This window comes from Pygocentrus nattereri, chromosome 7, assembly GCF_015220715.1.
Source record: "Pygocentrus nattereri isolate fPygNat1 chromosome 7, fPygNat1.pri, whole genome shotgun sequence".
NCBI lineage: Eukaryota > Metazoa > Chordata > Actinopteri > Characiformes > Serrasalmidae > Pygocentrus > Pygocentrus nattereri.
In genome coordinates this window covers 31,666,578-31,690,786 of record NC_051217.1, presented here as the reverse complement: position 1 = coordinate 31,690,786, position 24,209 = coordinate 31,666,578, and the positions used below count along the sequence as shown (strand labels likewise).

Genomic DNA, 24,209 nt, shown 5'->3' with positions numbered 1-24,209 from the left:
TTATAAATTAATACTCTTAGTATATCATACAATGAGACTATACCATGCTAAGATATCTTGCTTGTTTGTGCATTTATTATATTCATATAATTCCATGTTTTGTTAATATGGAATGTAATAATCAGCATTGTGAATGACTAATTGACAATCCAGACAATACAGTCCTACTATAAATATAAACCGGTGGTGACCTTTGACTGTTACAGCCAGGCATCCTGTTTGGGCTATAAATGTGAAAAAACAAGGGAAAAGTACCTCTACAAGAAAGCTCATTTCTGCTAGTGTCCCTATGGAATTCTACTAGTATGTAATAAGCATAGTGACTATACAATTTATGTTGGGTGTTTCAAGATTTCAACCCTTTTATTTCCATCTGAGCATTTCCATCTGAGTATTACTACAATACTTGCAGGGTATTGACGCTAATATTATTCTATTTTTTATTGCTATTGTATATTGTATATTATTGTATTACTACAATACTTGCAACAACCATGACGCTAATATTAATATAGAAAATAGAACATATTTTTCCTGCAACAACTCAGCAGCTCCAGCTTAGCTTCTGTACCCATTACAGGCCACTACGAAGTGTGTTCCATATTCAAAGCTAATATGTGTGTTAGTATGTGGTTGTTCTGTACTTGTGCTATAGTAATGACCAGCGCTAACACGCTCATCACCTCCCTAGTCGGAGTGGACAGTTCTCCCCAGGCTCCGCTGGCTGTGGCCCTTGCTGGCCCCTGCCTGGCCCTGCTGGCCGTGATGCATGTGTGTGCGTGTATGTGTGTGAGTGGAGCTGACACTCAGGCTTGGGTGGCCTTGGGGGAAGACGGCTCGCATGGCGGATCTGTCACCCAGAAGGTCGCTGAGTGTTAACGCTCCCGACACGGATTAAACAGTGGTGGCCGGTGTGGCCAGCCACTGACAGGCACCCTGCACCCTCTGCCTGCAGCATGCGCACACACACATATAACAACAGCATCCCATCGGCCACTGCATGGGCTGCAGCCTGCCCGCCTTTATGTGAGTAACTAGGAACTTGCTTGGGCAAATGTCACAACAGCTTTACAGCATTTATTACAGCTTTGTGCTTAAATCACTTTTTGGCAAAAGAAAGTAACTGTTGAACTGTTTATACTATTAACTTCCTTAAGCTACAGGCCAGAAGTCTGGAAGCAGCAGTGAAAAAAACAAAAACTGGTTCAATGACATCTAATTTAATTTTTTTTTTCTGAAATATTTGCAGGGATGTAAAAGTCCCACATACTGAACAGTTTTCTAGTCTTTACAAATCGAATGGGAAAATCAGGTGATTGTGGTTCAAGCTGCAATAAAACTCACGAGAGCATATTATTAAGAATCAGGTGAACACTGCTGCAGACATTTAGTCCAACCATTTTTGTTAAATTTTACAGTTGTTTATGCCTTCATTTTCATTTTCACAAAATTTATGAAGTAGCTTTACACAAGAAGAAATGGATTATCTTAATTTTGAAGGGAAGTTTCTGTGTGTCCATTCATCAAGCATTGTTAAAAAAAGTAAAAGGCAGCGGGCAGTTTCAGATAAAAAAAAAAATAGGAAAAAAGGTTCAGCTTTTGTCCCAACAGTAACAAATATTCTGAGAATTTCCATGATTATGATTTAAACTACTACTGAATGATGCATTTTATTACTAAGTGAGGCATTATCTTCTATATAATACAATAACATGAGCAGACATGCTGTGCAGCACTGTAAATGACATTACCTCTGAAACTGCTGTTTAGTCTGAGCCACACTGGCTGTTAAAGATGCTAATGACAGAGATGATATTTATGCCATCCTCAGTGCTCTTAGTAAAATGAAGCTGTCTTTCTCTGTCATCTCTCTATCTCGCTATCCCTTCTCCTCTCAGTGTCGATAGGGTTTCAGCAGAATGTATGTGAAATATTTATTCAGCGTTAGCTGTGAGCAGCTAACTCACCCACCCACTCTACCTGCCCTACAGAGAAATCTTCTCTGTGTCCCTCTCACACACTCTCTAAAAGCTTGGCCCTGCCTCACCACAAATTACATGTCTCATTGCTCTTGTGCTTACTGCAGCTTTAAAGAATAGCAGTGCGATGCTATGGCCAACATTAGCCCACGGCCAGCCTGCTCCACTTCCTCTCCCTATTTCCCTGGCTGAGAAAAGGCAGGCGTGAGCACAGCAGTCACTGGGGCCTTTGATTCATTATTAATACTATCTTTTTTGTATTTTAATTGAGAAAGCCATGTAGATTACTCCAGCTGCCCTCTGATTCACCTAGAAGAAAAAAAAAAAACAAGCATTTTTTTAAACCTATAAATTCTCTCACATACACAAACCCTGTAGCCAGTTGTCGGCCTTGTTAGACTTGTTCCGATATGTTCATATAATTTGGCATCCTTCCATGGCCCTCTCGCTGACCCTCACAGGCTTGGCTGGCACTGGCAGCTGTGTGTTAGCGGCTGGAGCTTCTATGCTACAGAAATGAATGAAAGACATGCATCTATGAGACAAACTTCCCCAGCTAGCAGCTGCACAATCAGAGAGAGTATACACACGTATAATCCTTGTCAGAACGGTCAATCTAATGGTCAGTGAAACATCCAAAAACGTTGACCTATATAGTTAATGGCTTTCTGGTTATTCTTACATACTACGTTTCCATAAATGGTGAATGGTTCTTTTAGATATTTTAGTGAAAGCCAGTTCTGCAATGTTAATCTGATTTTGCTTCACTTGTAGGCCTGGATCTTATAATTTTTCAAGTTCTTCTATTCTAAGTGTATGGTCATATTTTTGTCATTCTAATCCCATCAATTTATTCAACTACTCATGTCTTCGGTTTGTTTAATCATTTATTCCTTCTTCATGCAGAATTCAGCAGAATTAGATTTTTAAATGGACAGTTACATTGTACTCTCACTATAGTAAATTTTTACAAGTAGCAGTGGCTTAAAAACCCACAATTCTGCATTTTTTCCCCATCGTTCCTCTGTTCAGTGCGTCAGTGAGCAGTCTGGATTGAAAGACTCTCCACCCCCCATTCCCGTTTAATCAATTTGCAGGATTGTATAAACTCTTAGTGAGGGCGTCTTTGTCCTTTTGTTCCTGCCGTGGCTTTCCCTCACTCTCCCTCCAGGGAGAATGTGGGTGGTGTGCTGCTGCCAGCCTTGCTCCAGCTCCTGGAGTTGTTTTATTCACACTTTTAATCGCTGAGTGCTTTATTATTAGGTGCAGGAATTCCGCTCGGCCTGGGGGGGGGGGGGTGGTTGGGGGGGTCGGGGGGTGGGGGCTGTGGTGGATGATGGGGGATCGACTTGAGAAGCCACAGAAATGCGTTTAGCAGAATCATATTAACAGTGCCATAAAGCAAAAGCTGTCAGGTTGCTGTTAACTCGCCGGTGGAGTGGCCTGGCTCTGGCTGCTCTCCTTCAGACACTCACAGGTGACGGAGGAGAGCACATCTCCAATGGCCATCAAGCCTACTCAAACACACACTAACGCTTTTTATTAATTCGCTTCTTTTTATTAAACTTTTTCATTTTTTCATCCTGTTACACTCCATGCACACCCGTGCAAACGTTTTTCCACATGAATAGCTTTCACCAAAGGAGGCTTTTACCACCACACACATGGCAATGTCTGTTCAAATTATCATCCATTCATTATCCAATTGTTCATGGTTTCAAAACAAATAGCCTAATTATAGCTTATAACTTTATTCCTTCAGTTTGTTCCCCTATTTATGTGAACAGTTAATGATTGTCAGCCATATAGACCCAATGTCTGCTTGTTGTTAAATCAAATCTGACTCCCAATAATGCATGGGAGCACATCTCTACAGTCTAAAAGGAAGCCCTGATTCTTAGGCCAATTAAATTGTGGATTATTTTCAATATAAATTTACTCCTAAGCCTGACAGGGTGCAATTTGTCTGCACGGTTCTTTAATCACTGACGCTTGCTGCTAATAAAACATAAACCACTTAGTGGAGAATTAGTTCCGTCTCTCTTCCGTAGGAGCGATGGAATATTTTAGATGGGGGGAAGGTAGACCGCTGCCTTTGCTCATTAGCTAGAGGCTATTTGACAAGTTGGACATTGTCTCCACGTCCAGCCGATGGAACTGGAATGGCTTTCTCAGGCATGCGGTGGGACGTTTTTATTAGCGTTTAGAAAGGGATATAAATTCAGTATATTTAGGCTGATTTTCAAACACACACAATCACACACATGGTGGGAGGCAAAGCTGGAGATTTTTCTGACAGGTTTGGTTTATCCCCTCATTTAGACACTGTGTTTAGACACAAGGTGCTGAATTTTGCCGGGCTTTTATCTTGTCCACCAAGGCTGTGTGCCACTGAGCAAAAATTTGCATTATTATGCGATTATGAATACCTGTGACAGATTCTCACTTGCGGCTCCCCAGGTGGAAATGAATGGGCTCCCTCTGCCTAGTCGTGTGGGAAGACACAGAGTAAGCAGTTGGACTTCTGTGGTTAATGAGGCGGCTTATGTGACTGAGGGCAAAGGGGTTTTGGCTGTCCTGTGCTTCTAGAGGCAGTATTTTGCAGACTCGCTGGTTCTCTCCCTCTCGCTTTAGCAACCTGTGGGCCAACCTGCTGAGCTCAGGTGGGGTGGGGGAGCCCCAGAACATAACCACCAGGGACTGGAAGTAACACAATATGACACAGGTTACTCTAAATCAGAGCAGACAGGCAGAGGCCTCCCTCCACACACACACATACACACACAGCTTAGCACCGTTCCATTTACCTCTGTTCATCTGGCACTTTTCAGTTTGCATCATTTTTCCCTCACAGATAATGGTACAATAGCAGCAAGTGGTGAAAGGCATCACTTGCAATGGTACAGTATGGCCACAATTGTTATGAATTATTAAAGAAAGCCCCAGACGTGTACCATGCTGCTGCAATGCCTGGAGGGCTGTGTAGGCTGAACGCTCTGTGCATTAGACACGGTTCACATATCCCCGGTGGCAGTGTGTGCATGTGTGTGTATGTGTGTGCATGAACCTTGTCTGCGAGTGGTGGTAGGTAGACTGGCCCCAGAGCATGGTGTCTGGATGCTGGTTGATATGACAGAAACATGCTGCTGTTTTACCAGGGCTACAACTCCAGGCCTGAAGGCCTAGTCCAAGCTAAGCCTGACTCAGGCTTAAGTCAAACATATTGTTTCTAACAAGCGCCTAGCCAAACACCCGCCTATTGTTCTGTGGGCTTCTGCAAAACCTCTAGCCACTACAGTACACTAATTCTGCTCATGGAGAAATAAAACAGAAGAAACGGAGTGAAGTTTAAATTCAAACCAAACCTAATATACCACTATAAAAGTTTTCCATAATAATTATTTAAGTATTTTACTAGGAATATTGTACTAGGAATGTTAAATGGCAAAAATAAAAAAGTTTAATTTTCATAATTCATAAAAAAACCGATTGATCATGACATTGTTTTTTCATAGGTTTGGGAAGTTGCAGCTGACAAAAAAGAACAAATAGTGCCACATCTATAAAAATAAAAACAAGTGTACAGTGGTTTTGTTCAGTGTTTCACATACTGTACGGTGCTAAATTCAGTTACACAAGACTAATTATTAATTGGAAAAAGAGCAAACCAGACCAGATATCTGAGGTTTAAATAAGACAAGTTCCACTAAGATATTCTCTAATAGTGTTCTAATTATTAGCACTTTTATTGAGACAATAATTTAGCTTTAACAGCCAGCTATAACATTTGTAACTGAGCCATCAATGTTTTCCTAATGATGTAGACAAAACATGTAGCACTCACATTTGAGGTATCTTTCACTGTAATTAAAGTACAGTACAAATATCAAAAGTCAATGTGCCAAATAGCATGGTGAATTATTATTTGAATGGTGGATCATTCTCAGCACTGCAGTGCCACTGACGTGGTGGTGGCATCTTACTATCTCCAAATATGTTGACAAAGTCTCAACCAATCATGGGGTGTACTTACTTTTCATGACTGCAAATATGACACAATGTATTCAAATGTTGTTAAAGCATTTTTGTGACAGGAGTATGTTGCATCACCATGTATTGAACATCACATACATAGTTGTACCTACATAACTCACTGAATTCCTTCTTATACGTCCTTCCCCTGCTTCATGTTTTGTTTGACAAACCCTCTGAAATGCTCATTAGGTTGACCCTAAACAAGCTTAATTAGTTCACAGCTGAGAGGTGCAGGGGGCAATGCATCTCCTCTTACTGCATCATGAAAAAGTGTTCGTTTAACATGATTCATCTTACTGCTACCAGAATTGTTGGCTTTTTATGGACTCTTTGCAGGGGAAGGAGTAAAATCCTGGCAGTGCCATATGCACCTGTCTAACATCAGGGCTGCAGTCAGAAAACATTTGGAGCGCAGTATGTCAGACCAACTTATCAGCCACCCGGCTTTGCTGTTGCAAAATTATGTGGCATCAGCATGGTGTTAATCGATGCAAATGGAATTTTAAAATATTAAAATTGCTGCTGTGCTGCTAACATGTATGCACACCCCCTCATCCACACACACACACACACACACACACACACACACACACACACACACACACACACACACACACACACACACACACACACAATGACAGAGGTTCTATAGCAGTATTGTGATTTTCAGGAGGGCCACAACAGGCCATAGCATTGGGTGATAGGCTGCTTATACCAGTATCTTTGTCATGCAACAATAGTGATTTTTAGTTTCTGCAGTCTTGATAGATACCAAAACCTTATTTTTAGACTTTTAGAATACCCTCCATTGCTGCAGTCTCAAGCCTCTACTCTTCTGGTAAGGCTTGATAGATGTTGGAAGATTGCTCTGAGGATTTCATTGTATTCAAATATAAGAGCATCAGTCATATGTAATGATGTTGGATATATAGTTCTGAATCACAAAAGCCACTCCAATACATCCCAAAAGTATCTAATTGTGCTCTATCACTCTGAGGAACACAGTGCCATAGACCAATGCTGGGGGCCTTTTACCTCTCTAGTACTCTAGTCTCAGTGCTTGACATTGGGCATAGAGACATTAGGATCATGTGTGGCTGCTCCAAAATGTCCCATTTTATCGGCAGTGCTTTTCTATGAAGATTAGTCAGGCCGTATGTGATGCCAGTGTCAGGGCATGGAGGGCCCTAAGGTAGTGAAATTCATTAACTAGAATGGGTGTTTGAATACTTTTGGACAGAGTATTTGCAAAATATTGTGATATTGAATTTTAGCATTTCCGCCAGTATGTGGCTGCAATGTCCGCTTGGGTTATTTATGTGGGCTGAGAGGTCTTATGACACATTTGTGTGGTGTTATTGAGGAGGTGGTGTACTGGGCACTGGATGGCTTAGTGTGTATGGGAGTGTGGGAGTAGGCTAGTGTTGTATGAGGGCAGCACTGCTCACTGCTCATTTCGTGACTTTCACCCTCTGTCTGCCCTCTTTCTCTTTCTCTCTCTCTCTCTCTCTCTCTCTCTCTCTCTCTCAGATCTTTGTAGGGACGGTGTGGCACTTTGAGCTGTTCATGCTGCCTCTCTTCTTTCTCCTGCTGATTGGCTGGAACTACTTCCACATCCCCCCGGGCGCAGGCAGTCACAGTCAGGACCTGGTGAGTGCCGTGACCTCACCCACACAGCAAATCCCAAACTAGCGGTCAGCCTACACAGCCCTCCAGATCAGCAGCACACACTACATTTTCAGCATTATTTAAAAGATGCAACTGAAGCCTATATTACACAGAAACTATTTAAATTAAGGAATAAGGGTATTTGTTAAGCAACACATGCAAATTCAATATTTGCAAAATTAAATGAGATGAAGATACACCTTATAGAAAAGGTTTGGGCCAAAATGCGAGGCATTTAAAGCAAGAATGTTGGTTAGTAACAATAATATTGTAAGGCTTTTTACAAATTTTATTGTAAGAAGTTTTACAAATGTACTGTTACAATTATTTTGTTTAAGGTGGTGTTAAAACCTTCATGTATTCATGTACTGCATATGTACAAAGTAGAGTACTGTGCAAAAGTCAGAGACCACCCTGCATTTGCGTAGCCTCCAGTGAAAACTGCCATTAAGCACAAGTTATTCATTTTTCAGGATATTTCTGACGAGATTAGAAATAAGATAATCCACTCAGTGTTATGGGTCTGAAAAGATGTGTAGTTGTTACTGAAAAAAAGGAAGAAAATTTCCTCTAAAACTCTGAAACTGGACATCTGAAATGGGGAGCAAAGTTTTATGGACTGAAGAGTCTAAATGTATAATTGGGATAATTTGGTTTAGGGGTGTACTTTGTGTATTTCTGGTGCCGGTCCCAAGTCCGGATAAACGGTGAGGGTTGCGTCAAACTTGTGCCAAAACTATCATGCGGATCACAAATATGATTGCCATATCGGATCGGTCGAGGCCCGGGTTAACAATGACTGCCTCCGGTGCTGTTGACCAGCAGGGTGCTGGTGGAAATTGGACTACTGTAGGTTGAAGACCATCAAAGAGGAGAGGAGGAAGGCAGTTTAGAAGGCAGCAAGAGAGAAAGAAAGGCAGGAGTGTGGAGGTTAGAGTAGGGACTCTTCTATCATGGTGTAGAGAGGAAGAGAAATGGAATAGGGATAATCCTAAAGGAACAGCTTGTGAAAAGTGTTCTGGATGTAAAGAGAGTGTCAGACAGGATCATAAGCCTGAAGTTGGAGGTTGATGGTGTAATTTTGAATGTGGTCAGTTCATATGCACCACAGGTTGGTTGTCAGTTAGAGGAGAAAGAGGAATTTTGGAGTAAGATGGATGAAGTGGTAGATGGTGTCCCTAGAGAGGAGAGATTGGTGATTGGTGCAGACTTCAATGGACATGTTGGTGAAGGGAACAGAGGGGATGAAGAGGTGCTGGGTATGTATGGTGTGAAAGACAGAAATGCGGAAGGTCAGATGGTTGTAGATTTTGCAAAGAGAACGGAAATGGCTGTGGTGAACACGTATTTTCAGAAGAGGGAAGAACACAGGGTGACATACAAGAGTGGAGGGAGGTGCACACAGGTGGATTATATCCTTAGCAGGAGATGCCACCTAAAGGAGATTGGAGATTGTAAAGTGGTACCAGGGGAAAGTGTAGCAAGGCAGCATAGGGTGGTTGTCTGTAGAATGAGATTAGAAACAAAGAAGAGGAAGAGAGTGAAGACAGAGCCAAAGATTAGATGGTGGAAGCTGAAGGAGGAGGATGGTTGCAGGCAGTTCAGGGAAAAATTGCAACAGGCCCTTGGGGGCAGTGAGGAGCTACCTGAGGACTGGGAAACTACAGCTAAGGTGGTGACAGAAACTGGCAAAAATGTGTTGGGTGTTTCTTCTGGTCAGAGGAAAGAAGACAAGGAAAGTTGGTGGTGGAATGAGGAAGTCCAGGAGAGTATTCAGAAGAAGAAGGCAGTAAAAAAAGTGGGATAACCAGAGAGATGAAGGAAGTAGGCAGGAGTACTGTGAGGCTAGTCGCATAGCGAAAAGAATGGTGGCAAAGGCAAAGGCTCAGGTTGTATGAGAGGCTGGACAGTAAAGAAGGAGTAAAGGACTTGTATCATTTGGCTAAACAGAGAGATAGAGCTGGAAAGGATGTACAGCAGGTTAGGCTGATAAACGATAGAGAGGGAAATGTACTAGTGAGTGAACAGAGAGTGTTGAGTAGATGGAAGGAGTACTTTGACGAACTAATGAATGAGGAAAACGAGAGAGAGAGGAGGACAACAAAGAAGCAAGGCTAAGGCAAAAGGTTCAGATCAGTGAGCAGCAGTTTGGTTTCATGCCCAGAAAGAGTACCACAGATGCAATTTTTGCGTTGAGAGTGTTGGTAGAGAAGTACAGAGAAGGTCAGAAGGAGCTACGTTGTGTCTTTGTGGATCTAGAGAAGGCATATGATAGGGTGCCAAGAGAGGAACTGTGGTACTGTAGGAGGAAGTTAGGTGTAGCTGAAAAGTATGTTAGGGTGGTGCAGGACATGTATGAGGATAGTGAGACAGTGGTTAGGTGTGTAGTTGGAGTGACAAATGGTTTCAAGGTGAAGGTAGGGTTACATCAGGGATCAGCTTTGAGCCCCTTCTTGTTTGCAATGGTGATGGAAAGGTTGACAGATGAGGTCAGGCAGGAGGCTCCATGGACCATGATGTTTGCAGATGACATTGTAATCTGTGGTGAGAGTAGAGAGCAGGTGGAAGAGAATCTGGAGAGGTGGAGGTTTGCACTGCAGAGGAGAGGAATGAAGGTCAGTAGAGACAAGACGGAATACATGTGTGTGAATGAGAGGGAGGCAGGTGGAAAGGTGAAGATGCAAGGAGTAGAGGTCGTAAAGGTGGATGACTTCAAATATCTTGGGTCAACCATCCAGAGCAATGGACAGTGTAGAAAAGAGGTGAAGAAGAGGGTGCAGGCAGGATGGAGTGGGTGGAGACGGGTGTCAGGGCTGATGTGTGACAGAAGGATAGCAGCAAGAGTGAAAGGGAAGGTTTACAGGACAGTAGTGTGTCCTGATATGATGTATGGTTTGGAGACTGTGGCTCTGTCTAAAAGACAGGAGGCTGAGCTGGAGGTGGCGGAGATGAAGATGCTGAGATTTTCGTTGGGAGTGACAAGGATGGACAAGATTAGAAATGAGCAGATCAGAGGGACAGTGAAGGTGGAGCAGTTTGGAGATTAAGCCAGAGAGGCAAGGTTGAATAAATGAAGATCAAGTTAAGACAAGCTAAGCAATATAGCAGACATGTCATATTGTGTTTATTCCATGTCGCAACTATTATAATATTTGATGGCTATATCATAAGTTTCATACAAAAAATCTATTACTCTGAAATATGTACAGTTAGACTTATTTGGTCAAGATGTCCAGGACAGACATGTCATTAAATGTGTCTAAAAGTTTTATGTGAGGTTAGCATTGTTCATGCAGTTGGAGTGACCTCCATTTCCACTGGTTTGGAAGTTTGTCGCCTCAGTCTCTACCCAGAATGCATCCTGTCCTTTGAGCGACATTCTCCCTAACTCATGGCCTGCATGTCAGTGCTGTGGGCAGAGCAGTGCTCTCTGGGCAATGTTAAAGTGTGGCTGCGCCTCTGTCACCTTCCTTGCTCTGACCTCTTCTCCCCGGCAGAATGCTCCCTGGCAATGCCACATCCTATCCCTAGCCAGCAACAGCAGCGACTTGATGTACAGCGATTCAGGCACAGGCAGCCCAAATTAACTGTTTTTCATTTTTTCCCTCCCCCTTCTGTTTTGTGTGTGTTTTGTTGTTTGTGTGTGTGTTTATGTTGTGGAGAAATGAGATTGCTCAGTGGTGACACGGCTCTTGTGAGGAAGGCCCCTCATGCTCACCTTTCTTTTTTGTGTGGGGTCACCCCTGTGATGTTGTTGCTAAGGCAACGAGCCTCTCCCAATAGGGGTGTATGTACAAGGTCAGGTTTTCATTACGAGGTGTTTGTTTAAAAAAAAAAAAAAAATGCCCCGATGCCTACATGTGTCTACCTTGCATAGCCCTCTAACTCATTCTCCTTCTCTTCCAGGAGAGCATGTCTGTGGCAGAGGACGAAGATGAGGATGAAAAGGTACTTCATTCTTTTTTATCTTGCCTCATTTTTTCCCCACCTTTTTGATTAACCATAGCCTCAGAGTTCACAGAGCTGTGGGTCTGACCTTGTGGTACTGTGCTGAGTGTCACTGTCCCTCTTGCTGGCGTGTTTAACTCGCAACATCCAAGTTAAACACACTGGAAATGAGGACAGCCACTGTTACCGTCTCAGCGAGCACCATTTTTCCTCTAGTAGTTTCAGCCTGGTCTCTGGGGAATGTTCCCGCATACGACAAATGGATTTGGTTGCTTTGCTGTGCTCCTTTGAAACACAGAAATAAGCACAGAGTGGAATCATTAATTGAAGTCTAGCTTCCACTGGGGAATAGAGGCATTGTGAAAATTTCACACCAAATATGTCTAAATGGGGAAGCTGGTCTTTAGTTGAACTCAGGCTCAATAAATAAACGGTGCCTTATTGTCTTTATATGAAGGGCAGCAACCATTTGCAGGCCTAGGGTAGGTCATTGGGTTAATAAACTGTAACAAATTTAATATTGGATTTATTGTTTTCTTTCTATAGTAAACATAATGCAGTTGTAAATATCTGCTCATCACAGATGAATTTTAGTTCATTTTGCTCCAGCATGTTGTTTAATTTGTGGCAGTAGTCAGAGTCTCTTAACTGTTAGCCATTAAAAGCGCCTTGTTGATTAAATTTGTGTAATCTCTGATGAGGCTTATAATCATATTAGCCTGTGTTGGCTGTTCTGGAGAGGAATGAGTTAATAGGAAGATGATGTGTTATTGCTTTCTGACTGCATTGCGTGGAAGTGTGGAGCCCCAAGCCTCTGAGCAATGACCCTGGCGCTGTGTGGCTACAGGCCCGGGATTCATATCCATAATGTGCTAAATATATTCTGTTGTGATAACCGCAGGCTAACTTCATCTATGGAGTGGAACCCCTCTGTTAAAAACAGGTCTCTCTTCCAAATCCTGTCTGAGCTGAGCAGCTAATTCAAGGATGAAACACATTGTATATGTGTGTGTCAGTGTCTGTGTGCACAAGCACATTAGCTGATGCCCAGCAGCTAAACAATTGTAATAAATCTTGGGGGGAGAAAATGACTTTGCGCCCAAAGAAAAAGCAATGATATGGCAATTACATGTGGCTTATATTAGTACTGAATGCAAATGTCTGTATGTGTTTAAGACTGAAAATAATATTAGCTTAATTTGTTATCCACAATAATCAGTTTCATTTGTCTAATTAGTTTTGATTTTAGCAGTAAAAAATAGCTACCAGTTCAGTTTCCACTGTCAGTGAACAGGGATAAGATTTTTTTTTTAAATACAAGCCACAAGTATCAGAATTAATGGATTTTTTTTCATCTGATGCTTGTTTTTAAGCCCTTTCACATTATGTGAAAATAAAATATGTCCTTTCCTTTACTTAATTAAGCAGCTGTCTGTGTTTGCTTTAAGCTGTCTGCTCTAATTTAAAGCAGCCTTGTTTCAAAGTCCTGTTATGGGTCTAAGCTGTGCCTTTTAAATTTGATATCACAAAGGCAGATCAAGCAGTGTAGCTTTCCACAGCCTATCAAAGTCGGTGCAGCTCATGTTTGGGGTTAAAGAATGATCAGTGTTAAATTTGATAACTTCAAAGGTGATACTTGTTCCCATGTCTTTTGGTTACGATGGGAGTAAAGGCTATCCCCTCTGAAAAGGTTACGAATACCACTTGTGTATTTTTTATTTGCCATTTTTCCTCAGAGGAAGACAATGTGTAAGCGTCTTGCTGAGAGATGCACAGGCCGAGGAAAGAGGCTATGTTACAGCAGAAATAACACAGAACAGACCCTGCCCTGTGAGCCCAAATCTGTCCTAAGGGAATGAGAGGTCCTACCAATCATAAGAACAGGCAAAGTGACTTCCCTGTGGCCTTGGATACCAGTCAGATTGTGCACATGGACACTGGTTTAATCAGAAAGCAAGACGGTAGAAAAAAAGAACCCCCTGGCTGTGTGTCCAGGATGACTAGGAGGCTGCTGTGTGTTTGGCCTCGGGCCTTGGCTTGCCACACACTGTCTGGTCTGGTTGGAGAGGCCCATAATGTGATGAGGAAGAAAAGGAGCTGACCATAACTCATGAAAAATTGTTAAGAATGTTAAACTACTTTTTAAATACTAAAAATATTTATGAATATTTGATATGTTTTTGCATTAATGTATACTACATTTAAGAATATATTTTCCTTCTGCTTCAGAATGATTATTTCAGAGATTAAAGGTTTAAGACAGCAACATTATATATGTAGCTCCCTACAGTACTGTCCAAAGTCAGAGACTACCTTTCATGTATTTTATTTCCAGTCAAAGTGGCCATTAGGTACAAGTTATTCATTTTTAGGAGATTCTTCTGCAAATGTTAGATATAAAATAATCCAAGGAGTTTCTGAAACTGAAGTTATAAAAAATATCAAAAGATTTTAAACAACTGTGAAAGACCTGACAGGCCACCAAAACCAAAAACTATCACCATCAGATAAACAGAAGGTTCTGTCTTTGTGAGTGAGGAGAAAATCCAAGCTCCATTCTTGCATCAGATCTGAAAAAAATCCATGTGTTTCTCTCCATCCTTCCACTGTGAGAAGACAACTTAAGAAAATCGGCAAATCAACCAAAGAAGCTGCTGGTGTCCTCGGAACAATGGACTGACCACCCCAGAGTCAAAACCTTAACATCTCTCGATGTATTTGGGATTACTTGGATTGTGAGAAACAGAAAATGCGATACCCCAGTGCAAACAACTTTTAATACTGAATGTAGTTTGTCTTTAAAAACTGAAAGCAAGATTCTTGAAAAGAATGGAAGCTGTAATAAAGGCAAAGAGTGGACACACATTTCAGATTTTGCTGCTGCAGCTTCTGTGAAATGTTCTGCTAAATATCTTTTCTACTTAACTATAACTTGTATTAATGATTGATTCGTGAATATTAGTGAATGATTAATTTATTAAATAAATGGAAGTGTGGTCTCTGCTTTATAAACAGTACTCTACATCAGAATCAGGAGGTAATAAGAGGGTACACCTAATCGTAGACCTAATCCTAAATGATTTTGCTCTTTTGGTTTAAAAAATGAAATGTGAAAAAACATTATAAACTCCATCATTTTGTTAGTCCTAACATAATGTTTATTTGAAACAAATTGTTTATAGAGGATAATTAGTGCCACAATTACGGGCGCACAACACAGGTGCCTTTCATTTCACTGCACCTCTCCACTATTCACATGTAATAAGTGAGTTGTAAATATTTGCACTGGCTTTGAATGAATATTCAAATTTGGATACACTCAAATTAAAAGAATGTTAAAACTCTTTTTGGATACTTTTTGATTATGCCTAGTATCGCTGTGAAACCACATTTTCTCTTTTTACCTTTGTACTTCAGATCAAATCTGCTTCCAGTCACCTTAAATTCAGCGTTCGCTGAAGGGTTTTCTAATCAGCAAAAATGAACAGCTCTTGTCGTCTGTCCCTCCAAAACCCGTCCGTTCCCTCTTCAGAAGCTTGCTCCTGATTTTGTTTTTCAAGAGTACTGAAGAGTTTGCAAGGAGCACATGGCAATACATATACATTAAAAAAAAAAAAGACAGGCATCAAATGAGTAATGGAGGATGTGCAGCACATGTGGGGGGAAAACGGAAGACTTCAAGGGTGTTTGGAAGATGAAATGCAATAAGCTGAAGAGCTTATTCATGTAGTTCCCCTGAATGATTTACTCTGTAGTCCTTTGGTCCCTATTAGCATGAAAGCTTAGTGTTGCTATGTCTTCCCCATTAACCTTGCTATCTTGCGAAAGCTATCTAAAACAGTTTATCTCGTATGTAAGTGTAGTCTAGCTGAGTAAGGTTAACTGTCTCCCATTAGACGAAATCCTACCATAATATAGGGACTTAAATAATGTTGCGATAAAGATATGAAAGGGGGCTGTGGATTGACATGAGATTCTGGACGTGTGTGTATGTAGTCAGGCAGTCATTGGGGATCACAGTACCATGTATTTGAAAAGCTCTCTGAACACAGTTCCTGTTCCACTGCCTGAAAAAACCCAAGAGATGAACTGATATGGAACATAGACCATAAACACATTTATGGGGGGAATGGTGCATTCTGTTGTGCTTTTTCCTCTTATTTAATGCTTCAGGCAAAAACTGCTCTCTTGACTAAAGCTTTCAACCCTTATAAATCTTATTATTGTAAACATAGTGTAATTCATTAAGAATTATTTTTCGCTCATAATCGAAACAACTGAAGAATTTGTCTTGAAAGTATATTCATAACATTCAAGCTATACCAAATTTGTAATCTTAAGTCAAAAACATATTTTATTATTATGATTTGAATTTGAAGTCGTTGTGGATACAGTGTTGTTCTGTGGAAAAGTAAAAACTGCACAGGTGGAAAAAGTCAAAAGTGCAGACTCAAACCTTAGGGTGCAGAATGTAAATCTAATGTAAATTTAATCCATTATGTAATTATGCAATTACATTTAAATAGTACAAAATGTCAAAATACGTTTGGACTTCCAAGGATTAAAAAGCACAGATTTGGGTTATCCACTGCTTTCCCTGCGCACAAACAGGGAGTACAGAGTGTGGGAATGGCCAGTTTCCTATGGTTTCCTGTGTGCGTCTGGGGGAATGGAGAGTGACAGCAGGGAGTGGTGACTGGGGTCTCCCGGGGGTCGCCTCAGCAGCGCCGATAAAGACTCTCTCTCTGTCTGCCGTCTGGGAGGGATGCTTTTTTAAACACAAACATACACACCACACATCCTCCCCTCAATCACACGCTTCTCCTTCTCTCATCCCCCTCTCTTTGACTCTCGCTCACTCTCTCTCGCTGTCATTATTTCTGTCATTATTCCCTCCTTTTGATGTGGGGCTTCTTGGCTCTCTTTAGCTTGCATTACTCCTGTTATCTGCGGCTTTCTCTCTGTCTCTCTGCACCCCCTCCTCTCTGGAGAGTTCCACGCCAGGCCTTCATTGCTGAAGGAATCTCTGATGTGATCATGCTGCTTTGGACTTCAGATTATACTGGCAATCTTCCCTAAGTAAAATGGACTTTTCTCTTTTTTTATCCTCAGGAAGTCCATTTGGTCCATGTCTCGGAAATTCACTGCAACCCAATACTCTATGATGCATCAAATACAAAAACGACAATGGGATTTCCCATCCCACTCATATTAAGTAAAAACATTGCTCGGTATTATGAGATTAGATATACTAGTGCAAGTTCACTCACATAAGATCACAGGCAGTAATAGATTTATCCACTGAGTCCAGCAGCGCACTCAATCTTACTGTTAGCCCTCACACTAAGAAGTGTGATGCGTGCAAGCATGCACTAAAAAAAAAAACAGTACTACAAGCTTGCACTTGCCCACTGGAGACTTGTGGATTGAGCAACCTAACAAGTTCTGCATCCTCTGCTCCCTCAGCCTTCTCTCTCTCGCTCTCTCTGATGTGCTTCCTGATTGCTGATGGCCATTTTTACATCTTTTTCTTTCCCCCCACTTAATCTTTGATTGTGATGCACTTCCATTGTTTGTGGCCGACAAAAGCTGAAATTCTCCCCGCTCAGACTATGACAGCACAGGGGAAGTTGCCTCATTTTGAGGAGACTGTGGATTTGCAGCAGCTCATTACAGGCCATTGAGTAGATGAAATACTCCTGATGGCACACTGGAAATAAATGGCTCTTTATCTACTCATTTCCCAACCACTGACGTCTCTCATCACGTTTTTTTTTTCCCTTTCCAGGAATCAGAGAAAAGAGGACTGATGGAAAAAATCCATATGGTTCAAGAAATTGTGCTCACCGTCCAGAACATTCTAGAAGAAGTAGCATGCATAGGAGAAAGAGTAAAGAAGTAAGTGCTGAACTTTCTACCTGTCAGTTCCGTTCCACGTAATTGGCCACTTTTGCATGCACACCAGTGGGCCAGAAAAGACCCGCCTTGACTTCCTGTGAATTTCAAAAGGCAGTAAAACTACATTTAAGCACCCTTTTGAAAATATCCCCACGTTCTTTTTTTTACATAAATGTAACTTCTCAACTCTCACTGATGCCAATGTGATCAGAAGTTAATTAGAAATAGTCACAGGCAAAAGTCAATTCTCAAGTAGTTACAGGTGGTAACTCTGTGATAGTTGCTGTGTTAATATTGGAAACTTGAATACAAGATCAGCTGTTTTGCAAACAGCAAAAGGTACAAGCAAAGTTGCTCGAGGGGTGCTTGTTCCTGTCCAGCTGATGAGTGACAGCAAACTGAATGATAACCTTGTATACCAACAGAAAAGGTGCACTTGAAACTTGCAGGATAAGGTACAACAAACAGTTCAAGCATTATAGTCCAGTGCACTGTAAAGTATAGCAACCTAAACTAAAGAAAAAAGTAAATTACAGCTGAAAGGTCTTGTAGCTACATACACTGCTCAAAAAAATAAAGGGAACACTTAAACAACACAATATAACTCCAAGTAAATCAAACTTCTGTGAAATCAAACTGTCCACTTAGGAAGCAACATAGATTGACAATCAATTTCACAGCTGTTGTGCAAATGGAATAGACAACAGGTGGAAATTATTGGCAATTAGCAAGACACACTCAATAAAGGAGTGGTTCTGCAGGTGGGGACCACAGACCACTTCTCAGTACCTTTCTGCTTTCTGGTTGAGGTTTTAGTCACTTTTGAATGTTGGTGGTGCTTTCACACTCGTGGTAGCATGAGACGGACTCTACAACCCACACAAGTGGCTCAGGTAGTGCAACTCTAGTACACCAGGAGACGTGGAGGAGGCCGTAGGAGGGCAACAACCCAGCAGCAGGACCGCTACCTCCGCCTTTGTGCAAGGAGGAACAGGAGGAGCACTGCCAGAGGCCTGCAAAATGACCTCCAGCAGGCCACAAATGTGCATGTGTCTGCACAAACGGTTAGAAACCGACTCCATGAGGATGGTATGAGGGCCCGATGTCCACAGATGGGGGTTGTGCTCACAGCCCAACACCGTGCAGGATGCTTGGCATTTGCCAGAGAACACCAGGATTGGCAAATTCGCCACTGGCGCCCTGTGCTCTTCACAGATGAAAGCAGGTTCACACTGAGCACGTGTGACAGACGAAGCTATGGACTGGCCTGCCCGTTCCCCAAACCTGAATCTGATTAAGCACATCTGGGACATCATGTCTTGCTCCATCCACCAATGCACCACAGACTGTCCAGGAGTTGGCTCTTTAGGAGTTGGATGCTTTAGTCCAGGTCTGGGAGGAGATCCCTCAGCAGACCATCCGCCACCTCATCAGGAGCATGCCCAGGCATTGTAGGGAGGTCATACAGGCACATGGAGGCCACACACAATACTGAGCCTCATTTCGACTTGTTTTAAGGACATTACATCAAAGTTGGATCAGCCTGTAGTGTGTTTTTCCACTTTAATTTTGTGTGTGACTCCAAATCCAGGCCTCCATTGGTTAATAAATTTGATTTCCATTGATGATTTTTGTGTGATTTTGTTGTCAGCACATTCAACTTTGTACAGAACAAAGTATTCAATGAGAATATTTCATTCATTCAGATCTAGGATGTGTTATTTGAGTGTTCCCTTTATTTTTTGAGCAGTGTACATGTTTGCTACAGCTTAGTTAGAGTGGTTTATGAATTACTGACTAAAGGCATAAAAAATTAAGCAAATATAAGAAAGAAAGATGACTTTCAAAGCATGTCTCACTTGTGCAAATATCCTAAAATATTGTTGTCTCTTATTTACAGCACTTTCAACTGGTCGGTGCCTTTCTTGTCATTCCTGGCCTGTGTGGTTCTGTTCACAGCTACTGCTGCACTGTACTACATCCCTTTACGCTATATTGTCTTATTATGGGGTAAGTTAATAGGCACTGCTTCCAGTGGTGCGGTATATGGATTGACAGTATTGCTCTCCATTTCAAGAAATATTAACATGTCAGTGACACAATTTAAGCAGGCAGTGCTTACTGATGGTTGACTTCAGTTTAAATTGTCATTCATTTTCACTGCACTGCCTACGCTAGCAGATATAAATCATGAATCTGATCTACTGACACAAAGTCTGTTGAGAGTACAGCTGTACGTTTCTTGAACAAGGCTCAGTGTGCACCCCCAAGGTACCGCACTGTAAAGTAAGGTTACACACCAGTGATGACTGCTCTTCCTGGTGTATACACGAAACATGCAAGACATGTGGAAAGAAAAAGTCAATAAGAACTTTGAAATAAGTAAAACAATGTTGACAACATTTGACCTTACATTAGTGCAATAATGTTAATGTACTTCAACACTGAACCTCTTGTATCTAAAAAGAATTTGTCAAGATGTCAGTCTGCCAGATGTACACTTAGAAGAAGACTGCTGTGAATATCAAATCAAATATCAGCAAATATCTCTAAATGTATACAAGTATTTATTTATGCAGCTCAAATGCTGGTAATTTGACACATTTAGCAAGTGTGTGATAGCAAGTGTGTGATAACTTTAGTTATTACTACATTCTTGTTTGTGTAGGTGTTAAAAAATTTGCCAAGAAGCTCCTCAACCCACATGCCATTGACAATAACGAAGTACTGGATTTCCTCAAGAGGGTACCTTCTGATGTTCAGAAGGTAAGAGTTATTTTTTTTTAAACATATAGAGAGACCGAGGGAGGGGCACTAGATGGGAATTCCCTTAAGATGGCGGCATTATTTGCTCTAGGAAAAATTCCCAAGTGTTGCCAGGGATATTTTCTCAGGCTTTGTTTAATTTTAATGGAATAGCATCTTTAAAGGAAAATTTTACACGCTGTCCTGATGGAGTGGCCTGGCTGCCCAGATGGGGTCCGCTCTGAATTGTCTTAAGTCATATATTATCAGCCTTGCTCTTGATTACCAGCTTTTTCCATGCGTGATGAAAGAAGGATGGTGTTAAGGGCAGGATGGTTGGCCAGGGGTTGTGGTTGTGTACTTGGGTTGGGTGGCATTCCCCATCACTTCAGGTTGGAGGAGTTGTTTAATGAAGTGGTGAGCCAGTGCTGTCCTGCTGCGTGCCATATGTAATGGTGTTTCAGCCATGGCTGATGCGTCATTCACAGAAACATCACAGATACGTCTCTACCTGGGCTGCTGAGAGGACCACTATTGGGCATACTGGCGCCATTTCTTGTTAGATGGTTAATCAGCAGGCCTTCGGTTATTTCACCCAGATTCACCCTTAGGACACCGATTCAAGCCAAAGCTTTCTGGTGCTTCTCAGGCAAAGGGTAGAGAAAGGATTTCTAGCCCTCTGGGATAAACCCTTGCATGGTTGTGACATTTCCAGATGCTGTAGAAAAGAATCAGAGCAACAGTGAGTTTGGGACTCGGTTTGGGACTATTTGCTAGTTACACAGAGAAGATGAAAAAAGAGAGAAAGAAAAAAAAACAGATGGAACACATTGCTGAATTTTCAGGACTTTTGAAGTGTCTTTTCATGACTGTATGAACCATCTTGCTTTTGAACACTCAGCATTTGAATAGAATGAATGAGGAACATTGGCTATGAATTCTAATTTGATACAGAGTATCAGAGAACACTCCAAAACCACCAATACAACACAAAAATGTTATTAATGTATTACATAGGATCAGTGGGGTGCTCTCTCCATTGTCAAATGCACTTACAAAGAGTAAGAAAGCACATGTGCAAATTGAGTACAAAAATGAATAAGTTTGTCATTTCCAAACCTCCATCTAAAAAACGATGTGAACCGCCCAAATAAATGGTGCATTACAAAAGCTCAAATTGACTTCTGTCTCGCGTTTTTTGAAATGACTTGGCAATTAGTGCCTGTGCAGTTCTTCAAACGCAAAGCCTCAAAACTGGACTTCTGACGGCAGCTCCTCTGTCCTAAAATAAGAAGCATCTGTCAGTTCTGAGGCTGGTTTCATGTTCTGATGCAGCCGCCGTCGTCTTTGTTCCTTCTCTCTCTCCATCTCTCCACTCTCATAATCATGGCCTGGTAATTAGTGTGCGCTCCGTTACCTTACGGCACACAACCAGGTTATTGTTTTGTGAGGGGAAAAACAAGAAAAACAGTTTCATGACTTTTATGCTTGAGGCCTATCAACTGAATTTTTTTATAATTTTTTCTTTCTTGTTTAATCTGCTTAATTCTGCATATTGGATGTTCTGTAGATTTGGACAGGGCATAGAGAGCAGTTTTCCCCACACAGACCAAGTAACTTTGTACAAACTTTGAATATATCTCTAGTTATGAGCAAAGATTCCTCTATCTTCAGTTCAAAATGATGCCTTTTCTTCTTCAGAGAAATTAGCCTTCAAGGTAAGACATAGCAAACATTATACACAGCACTTTGACTGCAGGCACAGTTCATTTTAGCTTCTGGTAATGGTAAATTCAGCATGTCTGCATGTGTTTTAAACTAAATTGTGAAGCTGAGCGATTAAGTCCTCTGTGTGGGTATGTAACAGAAACCTGTGGAGTGTGCGATGCAGGCAGCGGACGTTTATTGGAGCGGTGCTTAAAGGAGCCAGGGGAGCAGAGGTCAGAGTTGAAGGTTGCCCTGAAGAAACGGGAAAAGTGAGCTGCATGTTCGGTCAGACCAGAAGATGCGCGTGATCATCCATAACCGTGGAGCCCAGAGCATTCGAAGCAGCCCAGACGCAAACTCCTGCCTATGAAGCTGCTATAATTAGTCCAGTGCAAAAAGTTTCCTTGGGAACACACAACTGACAAATCTCCGGATTACGATGACCTTATGGCAGGGCCACTCAACCGGCACACATCTGCATCCAATATAGTTTGTCTAGTGGTGCTGGAGAAGTTGGAGGGGAAGGGTATTGAGGGGTATTTGCTGCTGCATTGGTGAGGAACCCTTGACTTTTCAAATCCGTCCTCCCTGTGATTAATCCCCTCTGCTCCTGTGTTTAAAAAATGATTCATTACAGGCGTGCCCGCCTCTGCTTTCCCCCTGCAACCGGCTCTCCTCAGGGGAGCCATTACTGTGCGCCGGGCCTCAGCTCCGATTACCTGCCTCCCACCAAAGCACTGTTTGTTTTTACAGGTGCAGTACGCAGAGTTGAGAACGGCTGGCATCCAGAGTGCGCAGAAGAAGAAGCGTTAGTGTTCTAAAGGAAAAGGCTGTGGTGAAATTGGTGCTCTCCAGTTCAGTTCAGGCTATCCCCCACTCACCTTCCAGGGCAGGCTCTCATATATACTCCTTGTGGTGTGGCTGCTGCCAGCCTCTCTTATGCCACTGTGTGTGTGTGTGTGACTGCATGTGTCTTTTTAAGAATTATTTTTAAGAGTATAGTGGAATGTATTTACAGAAAGCCACTTCTACCAAGCAATACTACTATAAGTGTGTATATTAAGTATTTTACAAGGCTTCTAATGTGCTCAGCCCATCTGCATTTCTATTTTATAATAATTGGGAATTGGGAAAGCATTTTTTAGTCATTCAGCAAAAAAGATTAGTCCTCAAAGCACGACAGACATGCTAAAGTATATTAGAATCTAGACTGGACAGATTGTACATAGAGGGCAGAAAATATTGTTTAAGTTTAAATGCATGGAAGATGTGATACACATCCTAGGTTGCCTGCATATTATGAAATGCTGAAACACTTTCACATGTGAGTTCAATTTATTATATATGCCAATGTAAATATGACTTTAAGGATAAACTTTATACTTAAACTATATGGTTCATATGATTTTACAATACTTCAATCTGTATTTTTCAACCTTTTGTATACTGTGAAAAGATGAAACATAAAAAAATGTTAGCACTAACTAATGGTTTGACTTCTTGAGTGTATTTTTTCCCTGTTGCTTACGTCCTCAGCACTCCATTAGCTGTGGAGGATCCTTTCTGTGTGTAAACACAGTGGCGCGGGGTGAGCCTGTATGATTAGCCAGCCCACCCCTGCTTTAGTGAAGGACTGTGGCCACGGCTGCACGCCGCTTGGCGAGAAACACATCAAAGACCCCCGCGTGTCCAGAGCAGCGGGCTAATGCACTGCTTTTGTTGTTCTATCACAATAACAAGGTCCAGATGAGAGAGCTCATCTCTCTTGCTCACGCACACATTGGGGTGGAGGGAGAGGGGTGGGAGAGGGAGAGAGAGGGAGAGAGAAGAGGGGGAGGGAGAGAGAGAGAGAGAGAGAGAGAGAGAGAGAGAGAGAGAGTATGCTCTCCATTGCCTGCACTTAGTGTCTCCCATTTTCATTAAAATCACCTCCAGTGCCTAATGGCTCTCTGGCAGGCCCATCACTCTGTAGTGTTGTTCTCAGTGATGGAGCCCCAAGTACAGTAAATGGAGCTTCCCTGCCTCATCAACTTATTTATTCATATTATACACACATTCTCATCCCTCCTTCATCAGAGGGCCTTTTTATATAAAAAAGCAACATTTTCAAAAGTGTAGCAACTTGAATCAAGCCATACAAAGCATTGATATGCAATTATTATAATTAAATGATGATCAGTATATTAATCATCATTGTACAGTGAGAGTGGTTCCTCTCTCTCGTTTTAA

General features: G+C 41.8%; 1 protein-coding gene across 2 annotated transcripts in view; it reads left to right on the top strand.

Moving 5' to 3' along the window:
• Positions 1–23,469, top strand: part of mctp2a (multiple C2 domains, transmembrane 2a) — a 52,424-nt gene extending 28,955 nt beyond the window's left edge. The window contains exons 18-23 of one of the 2 annotated variants that reach the window (XM_017704218.2): positions 7,545–7,664; positions 11,589–11,630; positions 17,419–17,528; positions 19,429–19,538; positions 20,197–20,294; positions 22,734–23,469. In XM_017704218.2, the coding sequence (XP_017559707.1) occupies positions 7,545–7,664; positions 11,589–11,630; positions 17,419–17,528; positions 19,429–19,538; positions 20,197–20,294; positions 22,734–22,793 (540 nt within the window). In that variant the 3' untranslated portion in view covers positions 22,794–23,469. Of the gene's footprint in view, positions 1–7,544; positions 7,665–11,588; positions 11,631–17,418; positions 17,529–19,428; positions 19,539–20,196; positions 20,295–22,140; positions 22,705–22,733 lie in introns of those variants that run through there. The other variant, XM_017704219.1, reaches the window with a different exon arrangement.
• The last annotated feature ends 740 nt before the right edge of the window (positions 23,470–24,209 follow it).